Source organism: Schistocerca cancellata, chromosome 5, assembly GCF_023864275.1.
Source record: "Schistocerca cancellata isolate TAMUIC-IGC-003103 chromosome 5, iqSchCanc2.1, whole genome shotgun sequence".
Taxonomy (NCBI): Eukaryota; Metazoa; Arthropoda; class Insecta; order Orthoptera; family Acrididae; genus Schistocerca; species Schistocerca cancellata.
Window position 1 is genome coordinate 503425315 of NC_064630.1, and position 16561 is coordinate 503441875.

General features: G+C 39.8%; 1 protein-coding gene across 2 annotated transcripts in view; it reads right to left on the minus strand.

Annotated features, from left to right (window-relative positions):
- LOC126188985 (F-actin-monooxygenase Mical) overlaps positions 1–16561 on the minus strand; it is a 550752-nt gene that overhangs the window by 47266 nt on the left and 486925 nt on the right. For both annotated transcript variants that reach the window (XM_049930777.1, XM_049930776.1), the window contains one exon: positions 949–1123. In XM_049930777.1, coding sequence (XP_049786734.1) covers positions 949–1123 — 175 coding nt within the window. The remainder of the gene's footprint in view (positions 1–948; positions 1124–16561) is intronic.

Sequence of the window (16561 nt, forward strand, 5' to 3'; positions counted from 1 at the left end):
GCTGTAGTGTAGTGTTCCTGTTGGTATGGGTGAAGAGAATGGAGTAGGTGAAATTTAGTGCTTGTGCAATGGGGCCATCCAGCTTAACTTCTACAGTTGAATAATAGATCACCATCAACAGCGATCACCATCAACAGTGTCACATACCTTTACACTGTGACACATAGCATAGACGTTAGAAACTTAATCCGGAATCTTGGTGTACAATGTAGAATCCAGATATTTTTCTCTCTCCCCTTAACAGCAAAAACCTGCAGTGAATATTCTTCCACCACAACAATTTGAGCCAGTTATCAGCAAATGTAGTGTCACTGAGCGAGTATGCATTAGCAACCTCAATTACAGAGGCTTTGGATGAGAAATAGCCATTTTCAATAGCAGTTTAAATTAAAAGGGACATCTGAGAACATAACACCTATAAAATTTTGTGGAATTTATTTTACCTGTAATTACCAGAAAAACCTGGTTAGTAGTTATTAGCCTAAGGCAAAAAATTGTAATAATGTGTTTCACCATTTTTATTCCACACTGACTTTTGCCCACACTAAAGCTTGGCTATGGTGAAATGAATTTCACTTACTGGCTCCTCATATAGAGCAGCATACCAATGCGAGTGAAAACAGTAATATGGAGATTTGAAAACTACAAAGTAGTGTTTTAGAGAATATCTATGTTATGAAATAGACAAGAACAACTGATTGCTTAGCATCTTTTTCAGACATATGAAAAACAGATTTAAGCAGTCACATAACAATTAATAAAATGATGACACTCAATTTCATTAGAAACTATTTGTCAAACGAAGAAATAAAACTAAGCACAGCCTTGTCACTAATCGTTTCCACATAATTGTCATGAAAATGGTTGATAAATCAAAAGACTACTGCCATACTGTAGTAAGCTTACCACTAGTTGCACTAATATTGTAAAAACAAATCAAATACTCACCTGATGCCCTGTGAGCAGCAGCATTCTTCAAGTAGTTCAGAGGAGGTGGTGGTATGGGTGGAGGCGTATCATCGTATAAAACTCCATATCTTTTTTCGTTATCTTTTACACTATCAGCAGTTTTGATCCTATAGACATCTGATGATTGGGCATGTTTGTTTGGTGATTCCCTATCCTATTAAAAAGGATGAAAAACAGATATCAGGAAGTGACAATTATTTAATTTTCAATGTGGAAAGTGAGTAACCTCAATCCTTCTGCTACAACAAAGAATTACTATGAAGTACAGCTGAAATGAAATTCTGGACGATATTATATTAGGCAAGAAACTGATTTCTCTTCTAATAAATAAACAATCAATCATAAAAACATAATCTTATCCCATAATTAAATATAAACATATATTTGGGGCATAGACTCCCCACATCTCACTATTTGTGTGATGTTGTTTATTAAGCAGTCCTGCCCACGGAAAAAAAATCTACCAAATTACAAAGCAGTTTCCTATTACCAAACGTTTCTATTGGTTATAGTAAAGTTATACAAAAGAAATTTTCATTTAATAAATTGTACTACTACTTGGTCAGAGTTTGTAATATCTATGTAAGTACAAAGGGAAAGAAAGGTTGAAGGTAATACTATAAAAACAGCAAGGACCCAGCTTGCATTGCATTGCCACTCAAAAAGAGAAACGACTTGTGTTTAAATTCCATTTATTGAAGTGTTTTTGGATACATATTTCACCCCCACCCCTCCCCCCACCCCAATGTCGCACATATATGGATCAATCTGACGGTTTTCCGACGTGTGAGCAGGTCACATACAGCTGTCTATGTGAAAAACATGGATTTGCCAAATGTAGTCCACACATTTCTAGTGACTGTCCCAGAAACTGCAGACACTTCAGTTCAAATGACATACATTGCAATCACTGGGAAGCATGGCAACAGCACATCTTGTCCCACAAATTTTATTTTAAAATTGTAGCTACAATGATATTGTTTATAATATCTTTCATTCAAAGCCTGGTAGCATTCCAAAGTAGTTGTGGATTTACAGTTCAGTCAAGAACGACAGGCCTGCTAATTTTCAGTGTTAATATGTGAGGCAGCACGCCTGAAAAATCTACTGAATTCACATGAATTTGGGGATAATTTTACACCCTGGTCATGATTATTACAGTGTCAATGAACTGATACATTGTTGCTTCACCTGGTATTTCTTTTAAAATGCTGAAATTTATGGTACTGATATTGTCGTTTTTGGATGCTAACACAGCATATCCACTGAGAAACTGCTAAGTTTGGTATTTGTATTTGAAATCCAGGAAAACTTTGTAAATCAATTCATCTGTGATTGGTGTGATTTTACAGAATTTTGTTGAAAATGTGATACACCATGTGGATTCATCGACCGCCGATTTCCTATTCTCAGTAACCAAAAACAGCTTTGTGGAACATTCAATGTACGCATCATGTTGTAGTTGTACAGACATTGGTCTTCAAAGTTGTTGTTGTTGTTGTTGTGGTCTTCAGTCCTGAGACTGGTTTGATGCAGCTCTCCATGCTACTCTATCCTGTGCAAGCTTCTTCATCTCCCAGTACCTACTGCAACCTACATCCTTCTGAATCTGCTTAGTGTATTCATCTCTTGGTCTCCCCCTACGATTTTTACCCTCCACGCTGCCCTCCAATACTAAATTGGTGATCCCTTGATGCCTCAGAACATGTCCTACTAACCGATCCCTTCTTCTGGTCAAGTTGTGCCACAAACTTCTCTTCTCCCCAATCCTATTCAATACTTCCTCATTAGTTATGTGATCTACCCATCTAATCTTCAGCATTCTTCTGTAGCACCACATTTCGAAAGCTTCTATTTTCTTCTTGTCCAAACTATTTACCGTCCATGTTTCACTTCCATACATGACTACACTCCATACAAATACTTTCAGAAATGACTTCCTGACACTTAAATCTATACTCGATGTTAACAAATTTCTCTTCTTCAGAAACGCTTTCCTTGCCATTGCCAGTCTACATTTTATATCCTCTCTACTTCGACCATCATCAGTTATTTTGCTCCCCAAATAGCAAAACTCCTTTACTACTTTAAGTGCCTCATTTCATAATCTAATTCCCTCAGCATCACCCGACTTAATTTGACTACATTCCATTATCCTCGTTTTGCTTTTGTTGATGTTCATCTTATATGCTCCTTTCAAGACACTGTCCATTCCGTTCAACTGCACTTCCAGGTCCTTTGCTGTCTCTGACAGAATTACAATGTCATCGGTGAACCTCAAGGTTTTTATTTCTTCTCCATGGATTTTAATACCTACTCCAAATTTTTCTTTTGTTTCCTTTACTGCTTGCTCGATATACAGATTGAATAACATCGGGGAGAGGCTACAAACCTGTCTTACTCCCTTCCCAACCACTGCTTCCCTTTCATGTCCCGTGACTCTTATAACTGCCATCTGGTTTCTGTACAAATTGTAAATAGCCTTTCGCTCCCTGTATTTTACCCCTGCCACCTTTAGAATTTGAAAGAGAATATTCCAGTCAACATTGTCAAAAGCTTTCTCTAAGTCTACAAATGCTAGAAACGTAGGTTTGCCTTTCCTTAATCTTTCTTCTAAGATAAGTCGTAAGGTCAGTATTGCCTCACGTGTTCCAGTATTTCTACGGAATCCAAACTGATCTTCCCCGAGGTCGGCTTCTACTAGTTTTTCCATTCGTCTGTAAAGAATTCGCGTTAGTCTTTTGCAGCTGTGACTTATTAAACTGATTGTTCGGTAATTTTCACATCTGTCAACACCTGCTTTCTTTGGGATTGGAATTATTATATTCTTCTTGAAGTCTGAGGGTATTTCGCCTGTCTCATACATTGTGCTCACCAGATGGTAGAGTTTTGTCATGACTGGCTCTCCCGAGGCCATCAGTAGTTCAAATGGAATGTTGTCTACTCCCGGGGCCTTGTTTCAACTCAGGTCTTTCAGTGCTCTGTCAAACTCTTCACGCAGTATCGTATCTCCCATTTCATCTTCATCTACATCCTCTTCCAATTCCATAATATTGTCCTCAAGTACATCGCCCTTGTATAAACCCTCTATATACTCCTTCCACCTTTCTGCTTTCCCTTCTTTGCTTAGAACTGGGTTTCCATCTGAGCTCTTGATGTTCATACAAGTGGTTCTCTTATCTCCAAAGGTCTCTTTAATTTTCTGTGGGCAGTATCTATCTTACCCCTAGTGAAATAAGCCTCTACATCCTTACATTTGTCCTCTAGCCATCCCTGCTTAGCCATTTTGCACTTCCTGTCGATCTCATTTTTGAGACGTTTGTATTCCTTTTTGCCTGCTTCATTAACTGCATTTTTATATTTTCTCCTTTCATCAATTAAATTCAATATTTCTTCTGTTACCCAAGGATTTCTAAGAGCCCTGGTCTTTTTACCTACTTGATCCTCTGCTGCCTTCATTACTTCATCCCTCAAAGCTACCCATTCTTCTTCTACTGTATTTCTTTCCCCCATTCCTGTCAGTTGTTCCCTTATGCTCTCCCTAAAACTCTGTACAACCTCTGGTTCTTTCAGTTTATCCAGGTCCCATCTCCTTAAATTCCCACCTTTTTGCAGTTTCTTCAGTTTTAATCTACAGGTCATAACCAATAGATTGTGGTCAGAGTCCACATCTGCCCCTGGAAATGTCTTACAATTTAAAACCTGGTTCCTAAATCTCTGTCTTACCATTATATAATCTATCTGATACCTTTTAATATCTCCAGGGTTCTTCCATGTATACAACTTTCTTTTATGATTCTTAAACCAAGTGTTAGCTATAATTAAGTTGTGCTCTGTGCAAAATTCTACCAGGCGGCTTCCTCTTTCATTTCTTAGCCCCAATCCATATTCACCTACTACGTTTCCTTCTCTCCCTTTTCCTACACTCGAATTCCAGTCACCCATGACCATTAAATTTTCGTCTCCCTTCACTATCTGAATAATTTCTTTTATATCATCATACATTTCTTCAATTTCTTCGTCATCTGCAGAGCTAGTTGGCATATAAACTTGTACTACTGTAGTAGGTGTGGGCTTCGTGTCTATCTTGGCCACAATAATGCGTTCACTATGCTGTTTGTAGTAGCTTACCCGCTTTCCTATTTTCCTATTCATTATTAAACCTACTCCTGCATTGCCCCTATTTGACTTTGTGTTTATAACCCAGTAGTCGCCTGACCAGAAGTCTTGTTCCTCCTGCCACCGAACTTCACTAATTCCCATTATATCTAACTTTAACCTATCCATTTCCCTTTTTAAATTTTCTAACCTACCTGCCCGATTAAGGGATCTGACATTCCACGCTCCGATCCGTAGGACGCCAGTTTTCTTTCTCCTGATAACGACATCCTCTTGAGTAGTCCCCGCCCGGAGATCCGAATGGGGGACTATTTTACCTCCGGAATATTTTACCCAAGAGGATGCCATCATCATTTAATCATACAGTAAAGCTGCATGCCCTCGGGAAAAATTACGGCCGTAGTTTCCCCTTGCTTTCAGCCGTTCGCAGTACCAGCACAGCAATGCCGTTTTGGTTAGTGTTACAAGGCCAGATCAGTCAATCATCCAGACTGTTGCCCTTGCAACTACTGAAAAGGCTGCTGCCCATCTTCAGGAACCACACGTTTGTCTGGCCTCTCAACAGATACCCCTCCGTTGTGGTTGTACCTACGGTACGGCCATCTGTATCGCTGAGGCACGCAAGCCTCCCCACCAACGGCAAGGTCCATGGTTCATGGGGGGGTCTTCAAAGTTAATGTCTGTAAATGTCATCATTAAGTGAGTTTTCATCAGCGGCTGCTGAAGAGAGTACAATTAGCAGAATTTGTCAAAAATCACCAGACCATAAAATGAGTGCACTACTGAAAGACTGCTCCTTTCCTCTCAAAATTACAATGCTTTATTGTGCACCATACTACTCTATCTCATACAATGAGTTAACATGACTGGAGTATTATTGTACAACAGATCAAATTCTCGGGTGCGCATATAAATTTTTAAACTTGGCACAGATTCCAAAAATCAACTGTGGCTTGTAACAGGTGTCACAGTCAAAGGGAGCACAGAGTGCGCCAGTGGTGCAGAAGGTAGAACACTGCCCCTAACACATTTCCACACTCAGCCAAGTTATAATCATGCAGTACAAATGGCACAGTATGACTGCATCCATTAAATCACTCTGCAAGTCTGGCAATACACAGCCATAAAGCGTAACTTCCAATCCCAGCTGCTATATGACATCCTAAAGGAAAGTGTGAAGGCAAGGGGAACTGACAATAATTGAGACACCATGGTGTGGACAAGTCCAGTGACACCTCTAGATAATGAGGGCAAATGATCACATCACAAGCTGCAATGATGTTATGCCCAGCTTAAATATCCCTGTTTCAGAAGCCTCAATCTCAGTGTCTGGTCATTCTGGCTGCATCTCTGATTCCAACAGAATTTTAATATTACTAGGAGCATGATAAGTTGGTTGGCAAATTGTGACATGCTGCCTGCTACATGAGTAAAGACTTCACCTCCGAGACTGTGGCCAGCTGGCTGTGATGGGACTTCACAGCTGCAAGCTGCCATTGTTGTTGGGTTAACTCCATGACTGAGGTAAGATGTGGGCTTTCCCCCTTCCCAAATGACTGGAAACTACCACCTTCAACCAGAGTACCACATCCCTGGCTGTACACTGTGCAGCTGATTTTGAGTTTTGAGCATCCGCCTTCATGACATCAGTCATCCTTGATATGCTGTTGGCACACCCCTTAGTTCACAGCCATCAGAGAAGACAATATATACTGTAAAATCCAAACTAGGCCATATAAATGATGACTTTGGGCGTATGACAGCTACCCTTGCCAACTTCTGAGCTCAGTCTCCCACACCTGTAGCATAACCACCTTACCTGCTCAGCTGCCACGCCCACTAAAAATCCTGTCTTGAGGAGTGACAGCTACAATGGTAGTCAGAAACGGGCCTCACATTGGTGTGGCTACAACTGGCATCAGAAATGGCTGACCACTGCCACAGCTAGTTTCTGATGTCATTGTCATCACCACAGCAGCTTCGCTCATCTTGCAGTCAATGCTTCGCGCAGTGCAGGGCTGAGACTGAGAAGCATTTTGTTTAGTTTGTAACTTGACATTTTTTATGTATATTATATTGGCCATGGTGGCTCATTGTGGCATTCATTTTAATCTGAGGGTAACTCTTGTGCAGCTGTGTGAACCCCCTAACCTGTATGGTTTTAAGGGTACTTGTCTGAGTCACATTTAACATCTACCAGGTGTACATTAAACATTCTTCCTGGGCAAGAGTTGCCGTGCACGAAGGCTGTGCTAACCCAAAAGTTTCAGTTGGGAACAGTACTCACTTCTTTAGGGAGAAGATGAATATGTTAATGTGTTACTGCAGAAGCATAATGAGTTCACTGAATCATTCTCAAGTAGGTTCTCAAAGTTCAACATCCAAATGTACGAGCTAATGCACAATGAAGAAGTCAATATGGCGCTATGCCAAGAAGCCGAGAATAGGGATCTCAATGTATTTCATACTGAAAAGTCAAGGAGGGTTAGGGTGGAGAATCCTTCTGATTTGGCTGCAGCTATTTGGATCACCACACAGTTGGAAGAAACATATATATCATCTAGGTGTCTTGGTGACTGCCTTGTGTTTGCTTCAGAAATTAAATGTCACACATATGTATGTGGACAAGTGGGTCATAAAGCACTGAAGTGCAGGAGTAAGAAATGGGAAATTTGTTATCAACAAAAAGAGTTCATTAAATGTGAACACAAATTTATCAGCCTTCTGAAAACGCTCCAAATACACTGTAGTATTGCACAAGTAGATGCAGAAACAGAATCCTGGTTGTGGAGTTTCATTGGTGGCAAAGAACATGGGTTTTAATAGATACAGGGGCACTGTATCAGTTGTTGCACTACACATTCTGGGTAAAAAGAGAGTAGGGTCACTGCGTTACAAGTTACATGGTGTTTGTGATAATGGTATAAATTCATTGGGAAGCAACACTGCTTTAGTTTAGCACTGGAGCTAAGATTTTCTCTGAGCATATGGAGGCGTTGCCACGTGTTGGCGAAGGGTATTCTGTGATTCTCCGGCTTGATTTCCTTACTAATCATAATATTATCTATCTTTCATGGCATACAGATGATCTTAGAGGGACTTTGTCCCCACTGGGTGATACGGCCACAAGTGAGACAATGTCGCAAGGTGCACTGATCATGAAGGAGTTGGCATCTGCACTGCATACACATGCTAAAGATGGGTTCCCACGATAACCTAACAGGAACAGCAAAACTGACTTGGGTCTCTGTGGGTACAGATTTACTACAGGAGAAAGTAACAAGCATTTGGATTCTGTGCACTGTTTTGTATGCAGAAGTGTAGCACACACATGGAACATGAATGATGAACGTATGGTTCCGGTTAGGCTAGAAAATTTTGGTAAGGATGACGCAAGTCTACCAGCCACTGAACTCTGGAGTGTTGTTTCCAAGCAACAGGATGTGTTATTGACCAGTCACCACAGGATATGGGGACTAAATTTCAAGGTGTAGAAAGTTAGGAAAGAGATTCGTAGACTACAAGGCACAGTCAAGGAGTTAAGTAAGGAGGCAGGGAAAGAAACTATTTTCTTGGAAATTAGTAATGATTATCAAGAATTAGAACTGCCTTATGGGAAGCTAAAAGCATAGCTGATGCAAATCACAGTACAACAGTCACCTGTACATTTACAGAGGAGATGGATCAATGCAGGAGCAGCTTGTTAAAAACCTGTTTTGGACAAAAAATGAATATGCTGTGGGAACTGAATACGACAATAAGTTAGGTGCAAGAAGCAGTAGGGGACACTAAGACCACAGTAGGGTGAAATATGACACAACTAACAAATCTGGGGCAAAATGTATTGGAAAATACTGAAGTTACATGAGAGAGTGCTACAGAACTCATGGAGTGTGTGTATAATATGGTAGCAACAGCAGATAACAACTTGGCAATGATTCAGAAATGATTGAGCACAATGGATGAAAAGATGACTATCACAAGATGGTTAAGGACACTGATAGACAGAATTGATGAGGCAAGATTTCAAGAAGAAGGAATGCAAGCAGCAGTTCACCATGCAGTACTTGGACAACTAAGTTCAGAATTGATGTCAAAATGCAAAAAATTTGGGAAGGGTTATGGCAAGCACAGAAGGGCTTCCTGGCAGAGTTTCCGCATTTAGTTAACACAAGGAAATTTACCAGTAGTACTGTTGGAGAGGAGGCAGATAAAGGAAGACTGCTTATATGTATTCGATTCCTGGTAGTAGGTAGAATCGTGGGTTATCAGTGTCACACCATTCATCTGTGCCCAATGAAATGGAAAATCATGAATACATGAGTGGCAACTACAGACTAAAGAAGTATTGGTGATTTTGGAATGAAGAGATGCACATACTTTTATGACATCAGAGCAGTTGTGAGAGTGTAGAGCTGGAAGTATTACCATTTGTCCAACCACAATAGTTTGAACAGACACACGGTCACGCAAATTTTAGTTGTTCAAGGGTGAACTCGTTGCAGTGCAATGCCACTGGAAGTAAATTTTCAGGAATTAGATACCCACTGAATTTACTCATCTTTGTGCCACAGACTGTGATCATCAACTGTTAAAAGGATGGAAAACCTAGGAGCATGGAAAGGATGGAACTTCAGAACAGTGGTATCTTGATCAGTGGCTTGACTTGTAATGGATCAGGGCCTATCTATCATTTACCTGCAACCATTATGGGTATGGGGATGACCACAATCAAGTTAGTGACACTAATGTTGTACTGGCTGGAAAAACCATTGGATATTCTACCTCCACAAAATATAATCAGAAAGATTAGATTTTTTTTTAGGTAGAATGACACTTTGAATCCAAAAACCCTACTCTCGATATGTGCACAAATTGCACCAGAAAAGGGGTGTATTACTGCGGAAGAGACATTGAAACATATCCAACATTTTCAGGAAAAACAGCATTCTACTACTAGCACAGCGGTGTTTCTATCTTATATAAGCTACCTATGCTCAAGGTGCAAACCTGCCACTCCTCCTACTTTTGCACCAGCTCCCTGCAGAATGGCTCAACACCATAACTAAGGAGTAGGAACTGAAACCAATTGGATCGATGTCTGTAATTAGATTATAGTACGTAGAATGAGAACTATCTTGACTATATTAGAGAGTCAAACATAGATTCACACGGGAAGTAGTGAACTCACTCTCCTGAGTTTTAACTAAGATAGTACAGCACAAACCAGAATTCCCTTAATCAATGTAAAATGGAAGTAACTGTAGGGTGATGATAAAATAAAATTCAGGGCGAATTTTTTGAGGATGGGTGTATTGTTGCACAGCAGATCCAATACCAGCTGTTCAAACAAATTTGTAAAAGTGGTGCAAGAGAGCAGAGAAACAGGTCCAGCTCATACCTCGTGTCACAATCAGCATCTGGAGCATGAACAGAGTGCAAATATGGCAGAAGGCAGGGCACTGTTCATAACATGTTGTCACACCAAGTGGAGTCTTAATCAAGGAGTACAAATGGCTCAGTATGACAGCAGCCAATATGTAATTTGCAAACCTTGCAATACAGAGCCACAACATGTAACATCTGAGGCCAGCTGCTCTACGGTATCCTAGCACTAACAGAAAGTGTGAAGGCAAGGGGAACTGATGATAATTGAGACACCATCTTGGGGACAAATCCACTGACACCTCCAGATAATGAGGGCAAATGAATGCATCATCAGCTGCAATGATGTAATATCCAATTTAAATACCCCCATTTCAATAGCCTCAGTCTCAGTGTCTGGTCATTCTATCTGCATCTCTGATTCCGATGGAATGGTAAATCATAATGTGCTGCTTGCTGCTTTAGTGAAAACCATAGCTATCCAGCTGCAGTGAGACTTTGCTGCCGTAGGCTGCCACTGCTGTTTGATTACATCCATGACTGATAGAAGATGTGGACTAGCCTGGGCCATTACATGGTGAATGGCCATAACAAGTTACTGTAATCTACTTTCTTCAACTTGCTGGGCGAGGTATCCACGTACCACCTCCCTGGTTGTATGTGGCACCATCTCCTGCTCTGTTGTCAATCTGAGACCTGGGCTTCTGCCTTCATGACACCCATTGTCTTTGTATGGTGTTCACACACCTAAGTGCACGCCCATCTTCAAGTGCACTGAGGGAATCATACAAGTTGCTGGCGAGTCACAGCAGGCTTGTGCCTACACATTCCTGATCCAGCTATCCGAATGACATTGCTGTTGGCTCCTGACCTGTACAACACCAGCAGGCCCCACATTCTTTGTCACACTCAAGTGTGTGATTCAGCACGCCTTTTGCTGTGCCATAGAAGACATTCTGTACTGTAAAATCACCAGTAATAACTATGTTCCTAGACAATGTTGTTCAACTGACACCTTTGGGCATGTGACAGCTACCTTTACCAGCTCCTGAGCTCAGTCTCTTACACATTTAGTGCCACCACTTTATCTGCTCAGCCTCCATGCCCACAAGAAATCCTGACCCGAGGGGTGACCGCTAGAGTACTTTACCTATTCAACAATTTTTGCTGATATTACATGTTGGTGTCTTCGTGATTTGCATATTCAACAGCATTTTCTGTGCTGAATGCACTTTCTGGCCACAATGCAAAAGAGTTACCACAATTCCTTAGGATGCAATTACCAGTGAAAAGCTTTTTGTGATCATATTATAGGCAAAATGAGAACAGTTTTTCCTGTGTCTATAGGCACATCCAGGAAATATAGTTTGCAGCTTTGGCTTGCAACTACATACATATCATATGCTATGTGCTGTTCTGGAACTAATTTTGAAATATTTGTTTCAGCAAATGTATCCAATTTGGTGACATCAAAGCATATTTCCATTAGCAAACCATTATCAAAAGATAATCTGCAGATTGCTTCAGTGCAGTCATAGCCATTTATACAGGTGCTTTGTTAGCAACTGCCAAATATATGCCCTCAATCAAAACCACCACCTAATTTTATACCTGTGGTGTGAATTTAATGTCTGGATTGTCACTCACAGCACACAAACAATGCAGAATGTCGTTACTCGTGTAGTGTTTTTATTTTTCTCAAGGATCTTTTGGCTTACATGGAAACCACATAGTCAATATAATTGCAAATAATGCGTGAATTTGTTGTGGTTGAGCCATATTAGATGCACCATCTCGACACTGACGTATGAATTGTACGTTTTCAAGAGTGAACACCATTTTTTCATACTTTAAAAGTGATGAATTTGCGCCCATCTCCAGTTTATTTTTGACAATAGCAAGGATATCCATCATTGCCTGTGATAGTTTCAGCAAGTATTTCCCATCAGATATGCATGGTGAATTGTTGTTGAGTAAGCTACACGGACCATGAATCACGTTTTTGGTGATAACTTCAAGTATGCCTCAATCAGTGTCGGCATCTGGTGTTTCTGCTGACATTACTGGATAAATCTGATGTAGTGTGCCTTTTTCAATCAACAAAATCAAAATGTGTGCATGTAGCAATCCTCTCTTTTGCTATTTGATATGAAAAGTATAGGGGAAGTCTAATGAAAATGACACACATGTGGAAAAAAGTAAGTAAACTGTTTGTTATTTCAAAAGTAATTGCTGTAACTGTTAATATATTTATCCCACTGTGAGACAAGATGGTCAATTTCTTCGTGGAAAAATTTTAGCAGCTGCTTACAGAATGATGATTGTATACAGGCATGCACATGAAGCAACAGGTGGGCCCACCTGCATGTTGCCAAGGTTGTTTTGACTATGCTGCCAAAGTTTCACTGGGAAGCCCTTACATATCCTCCATATAGCCCCTGTCTCTCTCTCTCCATGAGATTTCCATATTTTTGGAGTCCTGAAGGAAGATGTTAGTGGCCATCAGTTTCAGATGAAGAGGTGCATACCAGGATACAGTCACAGTTCTGTAGGCAACCATAAACCTTTTGCCATGAAGGCACTGACTATCTTGTCTCTAAGCAGGATAAATGTGTTAACAGTTGTAGTGATACCTTTGGAAATAATAAACAGTTTACTCACTTTTTTCCAATTTGTCATTTTCATCTGAGTGCCCATTATCACTCACAGCACTGACTTATTCATTCCCTCACCACTTGTGGATTTCTCAGTTTGATGCTGAAATGTTATCCATCTTCTTCTTGTCAAAAGAAAATCAGATATTGCAGTCTATTGTTTCAGTGGCGAGTTTCTAAGACTCGCTGAACATCACCATTTCATTAATTGTTGGTGCACTGTACTCTTGTGTTAGTGTCATCAGGTGACGTTTAGTGAAGGGCAGTTCTGAACAGTCAAACTAATTTGGGTGTTGATTGAATAAAGTTTTGTAATGCAGTTATGATTTTTAATTTATTGTCTGTATGCTGTGTTGATCAAATAAAGTTTATAATGGCACTATAATTTTTCATTTATTGCCTGTATTGGATTGACAGTGTTCATCAAGTTGTTCTGTTTCCCACGAAATAAATGTGAAGTAATTTGTGATCAATATTTGACAGTGGTATTAATGACCCTACACAATGATAAATTTGCCCTTGCGCTTCTAATGTTGACACATAATTCTTGCACACAATATTTTTTTAACCAAACAATGTCCTTTAAAAACATGAAGTTTTCTTGTGTATGTTTGCCAAGAAATGGTTTGATTAGTTTCTATCACCTGATACCAATACTGATAATGGTTCAGATAATTAAAGAATTTCTTGCAATTTCACTTTTCCACCCATCCAGTATACTCTAGATGTTTCATGCTTAAACTGGACATTACTGCAATGCACACAAAATTCATCCACTTTTGCAATGACCAAACTAAGATGGAGACTGTAATCATAATTAGCATTTTAATGAAATGCACCCAGATGTAAAGCAGTGCACAGCATTTGTGCAGATTGAGCAGTGGGTACTTGAGCAGTTCACAGTCTTGTTTCCCAATATTTGTTTCAGTTGAACAGGCTTGAGCAGTGCATAATTGAATGGTTTCCAGTCTTACATGTAATTCCTTGCCTGTTTCTGAAGCTCGTGCTGCCTTTTTTTCCATATGTGTAAATTGGCCAGTCACTTGTTTGGGCAGCATAACTGATTTGACAGCAACAATAAGGCTTTGTGTTGACTATTAAAAATTCATTTGGAAAAAGAATAAAGCACAAGTGAAATCTTTTTTCTGATGTATGACATCCTCTATGCGAGATGACAATAACACAATGGTAATGGCGGTTTGGTAGTTATTACAGCATCAACAGAACAGTGCAATTGTGATGCTAAAAAATAGGCTACAACAAAGTACCAACATGTGCACATGTGCAAATTTGAAACATTTAAATATTATGTTTTTGATGGAATACACAATATCCTGGGATATACTATTTCTGATTATTGTAAAAATAAATGATATTCATATGTGGCCTATTCCAAATGTTTGAATGTATAAAAAAACGTTGGTATTTTTTATGTTTAAATGATACAGATTTTGCAATGCATGCCCATTTGCTGGTCAAGTGGCTACAATTTAAGGAAACTTCTCAAGAATTGGATCATTTTCTTTTATACATATTTTTGATTTTGCTGGAAATAGCTGACAAGTTTCACAAAATTTCTTTGTATGCAAAATGCATCCCTCACGGAATATGACAGTCAACCACAGTTTAAAATTTACATTTCTCATTATGCTGTAACGGTTTTGATAATTTCTTGTTTATAGTCATTATAATACTATTAATATTGTTGCAAGACCAAAGGTATTCACAAGGAAATTTATGTTGTATAGCATGTCTACACACAGTTCTTCAACTTTTTTTGCAAAATCACCATGGAAGGTGACTCGGTGGCACTGGGTTAGCATTCATTACGAGCAGGGTTCAAATCTTGTCCAATTATTAATATTTTGGTTTTCTATCATTTCCATAATTCACTTCTATAGAGTGACAGGATGATCCCATTGAAACAGCTGTGGCCAATTTTTTTTTGCCTGTTTGATTTTAGTTTTAGCTCCATCTCGGATGATTTTCTCATCCATAGAAAACTGAACACCAGGACTTTCCATTAAAATGCTACACTCTCTTGAGTGATGCATACACAGTTATGTCTTACAAATAAAATACTGGTGGTCTGGAGAACACACTACAACACCTAAAGGAATAAGACAAATGGATAAACAAAGCATCTTTCAACAATTTCTGCATTAATAAATCATAACAATCAATTTAATATAGAAATTAGTCTCCTCAAAACACTGTGTGTCAATGAGTATTTTTTATGAATGGGCATGTGTGTGCTAATACACTGAAGAGCCAAAGAAACTGGCACACCTGCCCAACATTGTGTAGGGTCTCCGCGAACACGCAAAAGTGCCGCAACATGATGTGGTAAGGCATCCCAGATATGCTCAATAATGTTCATGTCTGAGGAGTTTGGTGGCCAGCGGGAGTGTTTAAACTCGAAGAGTGTTCCTGGAGCCACTATGGATGTGTGCAGTGTCACATTGTCCTGCTAAAATTGCCCAAATCCGTTGGAATGCCAAATGGACATGAATGGATGCAGGTGATCAGACAGGATGCTTACATACGTGTCACCTGTCATAGTCATATCTAGACATATCAGGGATCCCACATCACTCCAACTGCACACGCCCCACACCATTATAGAGCCTCTAATCAGCTTGAACAGTCCCCTGCTGACATGCAGGGTCCATGGATTCATGAGGTTGTCTCCATATCTGTACACATCCATCCGCTCGATAAAATTTGAAATGAGACTCGTCCAACCAGGCAACATGTTTGCAGTCATCGACAGCCCAATGTTGGTGCTGATGGGCCCACGTGAGGCATAAAGTGTTGTGTCATGCATTCATAAAGGGTACACGAGTGGGCTTTCGGCTCTGAAAGCCCATACCGATGATGTTTCATTGAATGGTTCACATGATGACACTTGTTGATGACCCGGCATGGAAACCATGCAGCAATTTGCAGAAGGGTTGCACTTCTGTCATGTTGAACAATCTCATCAGTCATCATTGGTCCTGTTCTTGTAGGCTCTTTTTCTGGCTGATGCAATGTCAGAGATTTGATGTTTCACCAGATTCCTGATATTCACGATACACTCGTGAAATGGGAAAATCCCCTCTTCATCACTACCTCAGAGATGCTGTGTCCCGTCATTCATACGCCAACAATAACACCATGTTCAAACTCACTTAAGTCTGGATAACCTGCATTGTAGCAGCAGTAACCGATCTAACAAAAGACACTTGTTGTCTTATATAGGAGTTGCCAACCACAGCACCATATTATGTCCGTTTACATATCTCCGTATTTGAATACGCATGCTTATACCAGTTTCTTTGGCACTTTGATGTATTCATGAAGACTGCTTCATTCAATGAAGAGCCAATGAAAGATGAATAATCATTCCTATAGAGATTTCTGTAAGTAGGAAGTGTACACATGACTACATT